This window comes from Camponotus floridanus, unplaced genomic scaffold (assembly GCF_003227725.1).
Source record: "Camponotus floridanus strain SB8 unplaced genomic scaffold, Cflo_v7.5 scaffold96, whole genome shotgun sequence".
Taxonomy (NCBI): domain Eukaryota; kingdom Metazoa; phylum Arthropoda; class Insecta; order Hymenoptera; family Formicidae; genus Camponotus; species Camponotus floridanus.
This window is the reverse complement of record NW_020229867.1, coordinates 124,093-138,266: the sequence shown is the minus strand read 5'-3', so window position 1 is coordinate 138,266 and position 14,174 is coordinate 124,093. Positions and strand designations below refer to the sequence as shown.

The following is a 14,174-nucleotide window of genomic DNA, read 5'->3' as shown; positions in this document are numbered from 1 at the left end:
GAACTTACAGACTAAAAAAATCCCTCGAGTCCTTAGCGGGTAGATATATATCTTCGTATGTGTGAAAGTGTATGTGTGACTATTCACCAAGAATGCAGCATGACCGCCAGGTAGAGGTGTAAAGAAACAGTTTTTTCCTAACAGAAAACAAACGTTGAAAACAAAACATGTTGCAAATTTGTTTCTTTTTCGCGTTATTTTTTAAAATATAATATTTTTTTTCATTTTTTATTAATATAATAAAAAAAGTTAAGTTATATTTTTATTGTTTTTTCGAGAGTAATTTTAATAAATTAATGACATTTTTAGATAAATCACATCAAATATGATTCAGGGAATTTTCAGTTAAATGCATAATGGAAATTTTTGTTATGCATCTAATTGAAAATTATCCGGTAATCATCATATCATTTTAATCGCAAAAATCTCATTAACTTATTAAAATTACTTTCGAAAATAAATAAATTAAAAATATAAGAACTTTGGTTTTTTTATAATATAAAAGAGTAATTAAAGTACATTTTTAAAGATCACAAACGATATTTTTGTATCTATAATAAAGACAATTCATTCAACTTCAATTTTATTTTTGAAAACTTTACCTAATTAAAATAGTAATTATGTAACTATATAGCCAATTGGAATACTATTTACACTTAAAAATAGTGGTAATTAGTTTAAATCTATCTAAAAAATCAAAAATAAAGATGAAAAATCAACTTATAATAATCAAAATAAAAAATATTAAATATCTGAAAAAAATTTGAGAAATTTTGAAAGTAAATCATCAATCAAGTTTATCTTTTTTTTTTCACAGAAAAAAAAACATTTTATTCTTTCTATTTACATCTCTACCACTAGGTCGAGAACAGTCTACATACTTCGGTAGCTCATAGAAGAATGTCATTGTCTTTGTTAGTGATTGTGATTAGGTAGTTTCGAGAGAGAGTTTCGATTACGATGCGCCAAAAGCTACGATCGATGAAAGTGATTCCTGAATGATTGCACTAGTCGTGCCGTTTTACAGACACGCTAAATATGTAATCATTTCGCTGAGTCTCTCTCGTTCGCCTATGTTCCATTCGTAAAGTTCCCCATAAAAGCACCTCGGGTAACTCAAGCTAATAACTCCTTTCTCTTTCTCTCTTTATCTTCTGACATTTATCTCCTTTAAAGTACTGATACTGATTTAAATTATAATGTCGCTTTAAAAAAGCTCTGAAAAGTAAAAATTTTTTTTAAATTCTCTATAGCGTTTAATCTGTGTGTACTGCAATTAATTCAGGAAGTGATCAAAATACAAACATAGGGGGCCAGTCTAGAGTCACCCGCGCCTAAGGAAATCAAAGATAGACTTATCGAAATTAATTTATAAGCTGTAATATTCTTTATAATATGTGGGTTCTGCCGGCAATTTGGTTCAGTAGGGCTCTCTCTCTTTCTCTTTCTCTTTGTTTTCATTGCATGTTCTGTTTTTGTAAACATCTCGAGAAAGCCTGGCATCCTTCAAGGATCCCCCTGTACATATGTGTCTTCTACTAGATACCTGAAGGAACACTATTGCACTGAATTAAAGGTCGAGCCCCTTCCTATACAGCACAGAACATTGCAGCAACATTGTTACAATATTGCTACAATTTTCTGTACTGTATGGGCTACTTCTTTGTGCGCCAACAAGAGCCTGGATTAGTTACACATTATACGTACGGAAAGATGAGAGCAAACTGCACTTGTCTCGTTTGTGAGAAAGTTCCAAAACGGTCTCAATAGATACAATTATATATTATCATATGACAGTAGATTGAACACTTGAGAAGCAAATTTCAGATTTGCATTATATAATTTAGAGTTATTTCAATCATTATTTCTCGCGTTGGAAAAAAAACGATGTACAAAGTTTGAAAAATTATTTTCAAGACATATATTTTAAGAAAATATGAAAATTTTTCTTTAAATAATTTATAATTTATAAAATATTTTTTAAATTTATCTCTTAAGAGAGACGCTTACTATTATCTCATTGCAATGCACACATACAATACGCGTTATAATATGGGTCTTGTTATAAATATATATATATATATATATATCTAGAATTGCCGGCCTACATACAATACACAAGATTTACTATTTTTATATGAATCACGTATTTTTTTCTGCGAGACTTAAGTTTTCAAGTGCGCTCGCTCTTCTCTTTCCATCACGATTCTCTCGACGTATTGTTTTCCGACAACAATGCGCGAGGGAACAACTCGAATGTATTACTTGTGCAAAAAGAATTGCGAATTAATATCATCGAGAAAGTACAGACGTAATAGAGAAAACAAAAAAGAAATTCGTGAGAATGGGAAGCAAACGGATACACCAATTAGCGAAAACGAGAATTCATTGTTTCGAAGAATACGTAACGACAAGTTGAATTATCAAATTACACAGTTTATGCCTCATCATCTCTCATCTTGATTAACGGCATCATATTAATTCATTCACTAACCGGCAATAAAATTATTCTACAAAGCACTGCCATAATTTGAACTGTTGTTACGTTGATTTTAAAATCCTGCCAAATAATACCACTATTTGATATTGTCTAACAAACGGGTTTTTCCTGCGATAAGTGATGAATTAATATGCAAATGCCTCTGTGCTGTTATCAAAAATATTTTTCTATAGAATGTATTAACTTATATATTTTTTTCCGCAAAGATTATTTCTGTATCCGTCAATAATTCTTCATTATTTCTTTATATATATATAAAACATTTAGTTACATGTTTTTAATTCTTTAATTATTCTTTTAATACAATCTTTAATTACTGATTTCAGACAGTTACATATTTTTTTCTTGTTAAATACGTAGTAATTAAAAAATTGTAACGTTAAAACATTTTTTTTCTAATTGCAAAAAATTAAAAAAAATCTTACCACGAGATTGAGACATCGTCAGTTTTTATTCTGGCATGTGATATTGTTGATTTGTCACTTGATAAGCAGACATCGGCTATAACATATAATATAACGCATTAGAATTTTATGGAATAATTAAACATAAGAAGTTAACACATAGAGCATGGCTTCTCCATTTGTATGATTGCAAATGGGTTACCATTACGCGTATATCTCATTGTTTTTCACATATACATACTTGAAAGCAGACAGTTTAATCGATCACGCTGGACTGCACCAACTCATGGACAGCCTGCGAGTGAATAATGGGATACATTGTGTTTCTCATTTCGTTTCTCTCACACGTGGGGCTAGAAAATTGAATATTCTGCGTATGAACATTCGACTTATCGTAAATCAACGATAGCCATCGATATCGTAGACAACGTTTAAAAACTGGAAAGAAAAAAAACGAGGATCCCCTCCAATCGTGGTGACTTGTTGGCGTACGACATTAGGATAGGTTCCTCGTAACCTACCTACCTCGTCTCTCTTGTTACGCCTACTGCTACACTGTTATTGTTGATGAAAAACTCCATATTAATAAGAAATAAATATATTATCTCAAAGCTCTCTACAATGCTCTTCATCCTCGTCTCCAAAATCCGTGAAAACTCCATGAAAAATTGAAGAGTAAATTTCATTACAAACATACTTAAGATTTGATTGAAAAGAATATATAACAGGTTTTTATTTCAATAATCAAACAAAAAGCTGGTAATAATCATTTACAATTAATCACATCTGTAATTTTAGAGTACAGACACATATTTATATCCTCGTGTAAAACGAACAAGTATTCAAATTACATTATTAAATCAATTGGAAATATTTATACATTTAAAGAGTGCAAATAATGATACACTATAATAAATTTTTTTATAATACTTATTTGTATATATATTGAATGCGTGCGCGCGCACGCATATATGAGTGTGTGTGTGTGTATATTGTGTATGTATGTGTGTGTGTATGTGCGTATGTGTATGTATACACAAGGAATTATCAATGATATTCACGAAAAGAATATCTCCAAATCGTCCATGTCAGATAAAGAAAAATCATCGGACAGATCATGAATATCGACACTAGGATCGTAATCCGCACTATCATCGCCAGAATCATCTCCATCTCCGCCATCATCATCATCACCGTCATCGTCATTATTTTCCCTATCGTTTTGATCATTATCATCGCCATTGTCTTCTGCACCAGCATCTGCATTATCACCATCTGCTTTAAAAGTATGTGAATAAATTCTGGTCTCAAGTTTAAATGTTATATGTACAGGGTGAGACATTTTTAAAGTGTTACAAGATTTTCTCCGAACTTGACGTAGTAGTAAAAAATGTTTCAAATAAAATTTATAGAGTTCTGAGAGAGAAAAAAATTGATATAATCTTAATTTTAATTGATATAATCTTATGATCACACTTTTAAAAATCATGTAAAGATCAATCTAGTTTTTTAAATTAAAACTACTTTAATTTTTTCGATTTGTTTTATCGATTCTTTTATTTTGTGTATAAAAGTATTGAAATAAGATAATCGAGAAATAATCGAGAATAAATATCTTACGAGATATTTCGTAATTTATGTTAAACTATAAAATATTTCATAAATTATTCATTTTTTGGATTTCCTGCCCTTATAATTTTTTAAGCCGAATATTGTGAAGAACCGACTTATATAAAAAAATTCAAATAGTTTTATTTAAAAAATCTGATCTTTACATGATCTTGGTACCCAAAATTAAACTAATATCTGTTTCCTCCTTTTCAAATTAAACAATTTCTATCTAAAATATTTTTGCTGTAATGTATATACTTTCAGAAATAATAACTTGTAACATTTTAAATGTCCCTTTATATATATATATATATATATATATATATATATATATATAATTTAATTTAAAAATCCGATAATAATATAAAGATAATATAAAGATTATTGAACATTGATTGTAGAACAATGATACAAATCATAACAAATAATAGATCCCTGATACAAATCACAACAAATAATGCAATATCAATTTTTACCATCTGCATTATTATCGTCAGACGCAGAATTGGAACCATCATCATCACTGGCATCAAGATCTTCCTCTTCATCATCCTCATCAGCTTCATCTTCGTCGTCTCTTCGTCTTCCAACATCGTACAGTCTAACGCATGATTCCTGTATGCTCGAGAAGTCTCCTATATTCTCCACTATAGCAATCTGAGTGTCAAATTTGTTGCATGCAAGGCCATAAATCCCTCTTTTTACATCACAAGTTGCTGCAAATTGTATTTATAAAGAGAATAAGTTATTTATATATATAGTGTTCGGAAAATCGCCCGCAATACTTCGGGAAGTGATTCGGGACCCCAAAAAAAGGAAAAAAGCTATATAAACATAGATCCGGAAATAAGTCGTTTCCGAATTATAGTCACTTTTATGTTAAAAAAATCATAATTTATAGTCCATTTGGCTTTAAATTTAAATTTTTAAATTTAATACTTAATATTTAAATTTAATTTTATACAGTTTTTTTCCTTCTTTTTGGGTCCCGAATCACTTCCCGAAGTATTGCGGACGATTTTCCAGACACTATATAGAATAAAATAAAATTTTATCATTTATAAATTCTAATAATATAGATTTTTTTCTTTCTCTTACCAATATTACTATAATCTAAAGCATCTAGAGTCTTAAAAGAAGTCAAATAATGAGAATCATTTTCAGCCTCTTGTGCATCTAATGCAACTGCATATATAATATTGTTGACCGGCGAAAAAATCACTTCCATCTCATCAAGGGTAGATATTGTTTTAAGTAAGTGAAACGTCCTCAAATCCCATACTTCAGTATTAGAAACAACTTCGGTCCCATTTGGATGAAAAACTCCGTTTAATGTTTGATTTAATTTATCGAATTTATGGATTTCTTTGCCCGAATTAACATCCCACAATATGCCATCACTAAGAACCAATTCATCATTCATACTGAAAGTCGCACGATTTTTAGTATATTGATTTGAAATTGATGGCGTCAAGGTTGTTAATAATTTTCCAGTTCCTATATCATATATCTAAAATAGAAAGATACATGAAATATATAGAATTATTTTAAGATTTTTTTTTATTAAGATATAATGCAATTATAAAATTTGATATAAAATCCAATGTAAGTGCAATCTTTTTTGAACACCTTACATATATACACATAGCATATTTATAATATTTACCGTTGCGCTTTCGCCTTGCGTGCCAATTATTCTATCTTGTAACTTTCCGAATTCAACATAGTCTTCATTCTCTAAGGGTAGTTTCATTTCAAAAAATGCTCCTATATCCCAAAGTGCTGACATAGGGCTTCTCCAAGCAGTTGATGTCAACAAAAGATTACCACGTTGATTACATTCCATATGATATACATATGACTCGTGACATTGATAAGTTGCTTCCTCCATGCCTGTATGAATATTGAACATTTTGATGTCTCCAGCATGGGTGCCCAAAATGAGATATTGTGTACAAGGCTGCGTTCAAAGATACAATTAGAAAAAGATGTACAAAGTAGTAGAATTCAAAAAATAATTTACAGAGCTGGAAGTTAATTGCAATTTTAGGTCCCCAATTTCGTGATTAATGATCAGTGTCTTTCCTCCCTTACCAATATTTTAACAATGATTCAATCTTAAAAATGATCACAAATGCACTAAAATCGTACTCCTTTAGTAGAACTACAAAAATTCTTTTTAAAGTTTTTTTTCCTTTAAATATTTTACACTATTAATAATCAAAATATTATTTATAATGTTTCCTACACAAATTCTTGTACATACAAAGCTTCAATTCACTATTGCATTAACAAGTCTTTTGATTATTAATAAAATATAAAATACTTGTGAGGAAAAAAAGGAAAACGAGAACTTTTGCGATATTATTAGAGAAATATGATCCCATTGAACTTGCAATATATCTGTTACTATCAGGATTAAAGTTGCAACCAAATTTCCGCTCTATTTAGAAAAACAAATCAAAATTTACCGAGAAAGTACAACAAGTGAATATTCCTCCCACATCAGTAGGCCGAAAAGTTTTTATAGGACAGAAGCGGCTGTAAATGTATCTTCTATCTAATGTTCTACTATCCATTCCTAATGCTCGTCTTGTTAATCTCATTGTTACATTTGTAGGTGAAGAATTTTTTGTACACGGGTCTGGGCACTTATGTGGCCTATAATAATAATTAAAACATACTGATTACTTTATCTAATCTTAGCAAAATAATCACATTCTATATTATATAAATATATATAGCTTTCTTTATATATATATAAAAATTTTAAATATATTTTACTACTTACTCAAAAAGGTTGAATTGTGGACAAGTTACCATAGGATTTTTACAAAGTGCATGTTGATTGGTTAAATATTCTGTAATAATAGAATCAAGAGTAACAGATAAATTGGAGGTAGCTACACCAGGTCCTCCACCACCTCCAGGATCTCTGGAAATCTGTTTTTGTAAAGATCTACAACTGATTGGTTGAGTCATAGATTGATAACTAGTTGGATTGACTAGAAGTTGTCTATCGGACGATATTGATTTCCTACAATAATGTTAAGTCAATATTAGAAAAAAATAGATTATAAATATATATGAAAAAAGCTATACAACTTACTTCTGATTAATTTGTAATTTAATTGGTTGATTCACATTATTCGAAATAACATTTTGATTCAGGCAGTCTGTAAGTTTTAATCGGATATTATTGTTCACAGATGGTGCACCAGTGCATGCACCTGTATGAGATATAAATCGAGATGATGATGTGGGAGTAGCATTATTTCTGGGTTCTCTTTGTGTACATCTGCTTGTGTGGTATAAGTTGACAGGAGCACCAGGAGAAAAGCTATTTCTTGGCTAGAACATAAAAAAATAGTATTTGATATATATATCTAATATAATGATTTTACATAAAAAATAAAATTGATTATCTTATAATAATTAAAAAAAAGGATGCACATAATGATAATTATTAACATCATGCAATTTACATTAGAGGATCGAAACCTGGTGGTAAAATCTAATCTGTAAAAAGAGATTAAATAGATATTATCAATTTCAAAAAATTAAACTACTCAAAATTTTAACTACTCACAGTTACATTTGTAGGATTTCGGTATGTAAAAGGTTGATATGTTATTGTAGATCTCATAATTGCAGATGATTCCAAATTTCCCTCTCTATGTAATGTGTTAGCCGTTTCAATCAAACCTTTTGAAATCAGATGCTGATATATTAATTGATTAAGTTGTTGTTCATTATATTGTATCCTTGTTTGCGCTACAACATTCGCCTATAAAAAAAAATATATATATATATACATATGAATTTTTTTTCACTTAAAAATATTTCTGAAAAAAAAAAAAAAATTACAAGAAGAATACTTCTCCTTCTCCTTATCTCTCATCTCTCTTTTTTGAAATTATCATACAATTTAAAAAAAATAATACTAAAAAAGAAAAAGAAGACGAAGAAACGTTGCTTTGAAATATCCTACATATGTACAAATGTAAATTAAAAGTAGCTTACCCTGTGTAAACTAACTAAGGAAATTTCATACTCTGCGCCTGTTGGTTTTGCTTTACCAGAAACTCTTTCCATTAATTCGAGAGCGTATTTTTGAAAAGTAACATGTTCCTGCCGTTTCTCTTGTAAAATAGGATCTTTCATAAGTGACTGAATTTGTCCATTTGTGAACATTGGTAATTTGCTAATTATTTGCCTAACTTTCTCGCTACGTGCTAATCCAGCTAACGCACGACACGCTAACGCTCGTATACTATCGGCATCAGTGATAGGTGTTTTCACCATCATTAATTGCAATAATACCTAATTGCAAAAACCATTTTATGTAAATTGTGTAATTAAAATGACTATTAAAATAATTACAAAACATAATTATATACACACAAACATACCATTATTCCATTGTTTGACCTAATACTTTCCCATACTTTTTGTATTAATTCTTCACTATTGTGCATGTTTGCTTTTTTCTTAGTAGATCCAGTTACAGAATATCTGGCTACATTTCCTCCGACCTTGAAATAGTTACCAAATATTAATCTCATTAGCATAAAAATATAAAAAAATATAAAAGGAAAATATAAAAGGAAAAACGTACTCTGTTTATAGGAGCACATACACAATTAATTACAGCTCTAAGTGCTGCTCTCTGTACATCAGCATCTGCAATAATTTCACATTCAGCTGCAGCTAGCAAGAGATTGATCGCCATTGTCATTGACATATCCGGCATATCGACTCTTTCGCATAGTAGCAACATAACTTTAGGTACGACAGAACAAATTGCTATTACGTCCAAACATGATCGAACCGTTTCCGCACTGGATGTTGCATGTACCCTAAAAATATCAAATATTTAGAAATCTTAAAAGAAAATAATTATACGATTTTTATAGTATAAAAGAGATTCCTATAAATTATATAAATAATTTAACAAATTTTTCTTAATGTACATGTATACGTCTTACCGTCCGCTGTAATTCCATTCACGAGCAAAAGCTATGATTTGCAAAAGCAATGTGATACCACCCAAGCGATGAAGTTCTTCCACTGGTGGCCACACTGCTCTGACTGACATTAATTCTTGAAGGAGTTCCACCTTTGCTTGAACTTCTTCACTGCTAAGTTTGCATGCCTAGAATAGACATTTGAAGAATAGTAAATGTTCAATTTAATATAAAACACTTGCAAGTGTCCTTAATCTTGACATACATAATCAAAGTAGTAACTTCCAAAAGATAGCATTTGATTTTATTATAAAAAAAAATTATTAAAAATTTATACAAATCAAATTTCTTTCTCTCAAATAGATTAATATAACAGAAAATTTAAATATTAGATACAATATATTACATACACTTAATAACAAGCATAGATTTTCATATAAAATATTCAAAAATATCAAAAATTAAAAAGCGAATTTATGGGAGAGATATTCATATAATTACTATGTAATTAAAATCAAATGCATAATTACACAAAATATTTTTTATACCTTATAAGGTGGTAACGAAGGTTGCCATGTATCGCGTTCAGCCCTAACATTTTCTGCTCGTTGTAATTGTTCTGCTTTCATGTGCAAATGCGCTTCCATGTATCTTTTTAGAGCAACAGCTACATGTCGTACAATCTGTCGCGATGCACATTCTTCATCGTCGTTTATAGTCGATTCTTCTTCAATGTTTAAAATTGGTAATGTAGATATCTGTAAAATTTAATTTAGTAAAATTGTATCTTGTAAAATTATATTTTAGTTTTTCTTACATGCAAAGAATAGTTTAGATCTGTTTTTATATTCTTTTTTGCAATAAAACTATAATATTTTTCTTTTAAATAAAACAAGTAGATAGAAGGAAATAACGTAAAGTTTATTTTGCAATAAACACAAACATTGATTGATAATATATATTTTCCTTACCACATTAAATAATTTTCTCAAGCCATCTTGCGCATCAAACTCTTCCAATATGACTTTGAATGGAAAAGAAAAACCAAAGAACATAGTCGCATGACATCGCCCGGAATCGTGACTGCGTTCCAGTAACCACAATGCATAAGTTACAAGATCGGATATTATGTGTTTTGGCAATAAACACACTCGTTCCATAGCGTCTTCGCAGTACGCGAGATAATACAGACATATAGACACACCTGTTGCTGCGACGCTCGGTCTTGGCACGTCTAACAGCCGTTGTAAACCGCCGACGTTGAGAAATTCAATCGAAAACTTCTTATGACACAATAAGGACGCGAGATATTTAAGAGCCTCGAAAGCGAGCCTGCTGTCTTTAGTCTCTCGTACATTGATATATTTCAATATTAAGTCCAAAGCGCTGTGCTCGAATACGTGACCTAGGAATTCCTGATATTCTCCCATGGGAGTTAAGTAGCGTAGGATCAACATCTGTCGAGTCGCCAGAGTAGGAGGATACATTTGAACATTACCAATGACGTACGATTCCATTTCGGCCCAAGATGAATTCGAGTTACCTTCCAGCAATGTGCTGGAATTCTGCGACAGATTGGATAACTTCTGCAAATTACATCTGGCGGACGCCGGTACGTTCGCAAGCCTCAATTGCAGATTGTTTTGCTTGGATGGTGTCACCCCCGAGTTAACAGAATTGTTTGTATTTTTCGGAATAGACAGAGGCGGGGACATGATCTGGGGATACAAATCACTGTTTTTCACAGGTGTTTCACAACCAGAATTGCTTCTCTTCTTTTTTATGGCTGGCATATCGTTGGAATGGTGCGTAGAGTCATCCTCATCAGAAGAGAGCGATTCCTGCTTCCTTACATTTCCGTTTCTCCGCCACTTCTCTCGCGCCTTATGTTTCCCGGGGATAGCCTTATCTTCGACATCGACAATGCTGTTTCTATCCTGTCCGAAGTGAGCGAACGGCCTGGTATTCTTCTGACGATCTTCGTGCGCTTTCTGTTGACGATCCTCGTACGCTTTTTGCTGTAATTTGTGTAATCGTTGCAGCATCAACGGTACCATTTTAGCATTCTGATCTCTAAATCCTGTAGCGATATCTTGTACTTCCATAGCAGCCGCCAAAAGACCAGTTGAGTAGCTCTGTAACGGTTCGACACTTTTTTCCGACCAAGAGAATAATCTGTGTATAAGGCCTTCCATATCTGGTTGAAATACCGCTGATGTTTCTAATCCTGGAAGTATATCTAGCATCAAACGGCAGGCGGCGATATTCAATTTTCTGACATCTCTTCCAGTTATCCCTGCACGAGACCAGTATGTATCCCTCAAATAGTCATTTATTAACTGTAAATCAACGTTATGTTATTAAGACATTGATATAATGAAAAAAGGATGAAAATTTTGAGGTACTTATAGTGGGGATAATAAAAATAATTTAAATTATTAATCAAATCTTGCGTGCTATCTGTTCAAGCTATATAATTAATAAAATCTTTTTTTAATTATATTACATTTTTTGATAATTATATTATGTTTTTATTTTATTTTATATTAAAATAAAAAACAAATTTCTTTCATATAAGACTTGATAGGATAATTATTTTGAAAATATTCATAAATGTTGGCCTATATATTTCTGTGTATGTATACATATATGTGTGTGTGTGTGTGTAACATATAGACAATTACCTTTGTCATAAAATTATCCTTCCTAAATAAAATTTTTAATATATGCCCAAAATTACATTCTGGATCAGTGCGTGAGGGATGTCTTTCATCAAATGGATCTGGATCCATCTTCATATAGTTTTCTGTCTCGAGTTCTATTATATCCGCTAATCTCTGAAGAACAGGAATAGGATCATACATTGGTGAATTATGCTCATCTTCCCATTGTCGAAGAATTTGTACAACATCAGTTACTTCTGCAAGCGATTCTGCATTTGCCATTATTTACCTGGAAATATCAACATATTATAAATTTTATTTTAAAGAATTTTATTGCAATAAGGTCTTATCATATCAATTTTATTAAATTCTATTTTAAAGATTAAAATTCTATTTTCATTGCAATGAGATTTCATCGTATAACAAATTTTATTAAAAATTCTATATATATATATATATATATATATATATATATATATACTATATTAATTAATGAATAAATGTATAATACTATCTAAATTAATGTATAAATGAAGTATTTTTATATATCTAATATATAAAAATCAGCTGAAAACATTATTAAAAAATCTGCCCCTTACAAAAGCTATATATATGTGTGTGTATATGTGTATGTATAAATAAATATATAAATCAATTATTAATATATAATCAATTATAAATATATAATCAATTATTGCATAATACACGCATTTCTTTAAAAAAAAAAAGAAAAAAGAAAAAAATACAAAAAAGTTTCTACTAATAAAGTATCTTAATTGAAATTTATAAAAAGTCCAACAGAAGCAACGCGCGAATATATATTTCATCCGACTAAAGTACGATATAAAATTATCGTCCTAAAGCAAACAAAATACATTTTTATGGACAGTGACTTTAAGCATGTCAAAGCCACATCGAAGAGAAACGTCTTGCTAATAAGCGCACAAAAGATTCTCACTGTCAATATAACCATCGCTATTAATTATACATACGAATAACCTCAAAGTAACGGTGACAGTAAACAAAAAGCCCGACACAGACGGAAAAATGATTAGGAGACACTCGAAAGCGAAAAGTAAGATATGTCGCGCGAGGTAGATGAAATCGCGTGACGAGACTCGAGCTGTCAAACCGGCCGGCTACATCGCCAGGCATCCGCGTGCGCGCAAAATTGTACGATAACGATCTGTAGCGCGTGTCTTCCGCGGAGGTTAGGATCGTCGTAATTTCGCACTCGAAAAGAGAAATACATCCGACAACTTTCCCGACATTTCTACGAGTGATATCGTTCTATTTGGATACATACTTGAGTAATTTCAAGATTTAGAAATGCACGTACGTTGTTTTTTCGTTTTCCTCTCGTTCACTCCGATTCACGAAATAACGTACGATCCAGACGGATCTTTTATGATGAGTACGTATGTAAGGATTTTTGCACATTAATGCATGAAGCCGGGTCTACAATGAGTTTTATAATTCGTGTCGGATGTCGAGCATCCGATGATCCAATGAGAGAATTTCTTTTTGAAAAAAGAAATTTCCTCATTGGACTACCGATTACTCTGGCATACGAGTCACTAAGCTTGATGCTCATTGGTCCAGATGATTTTATATTATATACATATATATATATATATATATATATATATATATATGTTATGTCATTTTGTATGCAATAACTCTTAAAATTAAGAAATTAAGGAATTTAAAAAATTAAATTAATTAAATAAAGAAAATTTTATTCTTTCTATCTTCATTCGTCAATTAATCGAACAATTTGAAGCATCTCTAGCATCTTCCTGACTACCCGTGTCAACATGATAACCAATCATATTGCCGCAAGGACAAAGTTAAATATGATCCAACTTTTGCGCGATAAAAAAATATAATCAAAAGACATAATTTTCAATTATTTTATAATGGTAGAATCTTAATAAATATTTATCTTTACAACCAGCTATAAAAGGTAAGGCAATCGAAAAAAACGTATTTTAGGAAATATTTTAATAGTTTATGTAATTGTCGATTT

At 30.7% G+C, this 14,174-nt stretch overlaps 1 protein-coding gene and 1 long non-coding RNA gene across 4 annotated transcripts; both read right to left on the bottom strand.

Annotated features, from left to right (window-relative positions):
* Positions 1-35: 35 nt before the first annotated feature.
* On the bottom strand, positions 36-1,905 carry LOC109609871. The gene is made up of 3 exons (XR_002192473.2): positions 1,306-1,905; positions 882-1,218; positions 36-137 (listed from the first exon to the last, which is right to left on the bottom strand). It is a non-coding gene; the product is annotated as an uncharacterized LOC109609871 (long non-coding RNA).
* Positions 1,906-3,343: 1,438 nt separating this feature from the next.
* LOC105249434 (protein mahjong) lies at positions 3,344-13,568 on the bottom strand. 3 transcript variants are annotated; one of them, XM_011254899.3, is made up of 16 exons: positions 13,485-13,568; positions 12,167-12,434; positions 10,454-11,821; positions 10,031-10,240; positions 9,504-9,670; positions 9,134-9,374; positions 8,928-9,050; positions 8,539-8,838; positions 8,105-8,302; positions 7,625-7,866; positions 7,307-7,552; positions 6,987-7,176; positions 6,182-6,475; positions 5,614-6,025; positions 4,992-5,231; positions 3,344-4,182 (listed from the first exon to the last, which is right to left on the bottom strand). In XM_011254899.3, exons 2-16 carry the CDS (start codon positions 12,425-12,427, stop codon positions 3,962-3,964), a joined length of 4,713 nt encoding a protein of 1,570 aa, XP_011253201.1. In that variant the 5' UTR covers positions 12,428-12,434; positions 13,485-13,568; the 3' UTR covers positions 3,344-3,961. The 3 variants fall into 3 exon arrangements, with proteins under 3 accessions (XP_011253201.1, XP_011253199.1, XP_011253202.1); XM_011254897.3 differs by having other exon boundaries at positions 13,452-13,560; XM_011254900.3 differs by having other exon boundaries at positions 3,344-4,179; positions 13,452-13,560.
* Between the last annotated feature and the right edge of the window lie 606 nt (positions 13,569-14,174).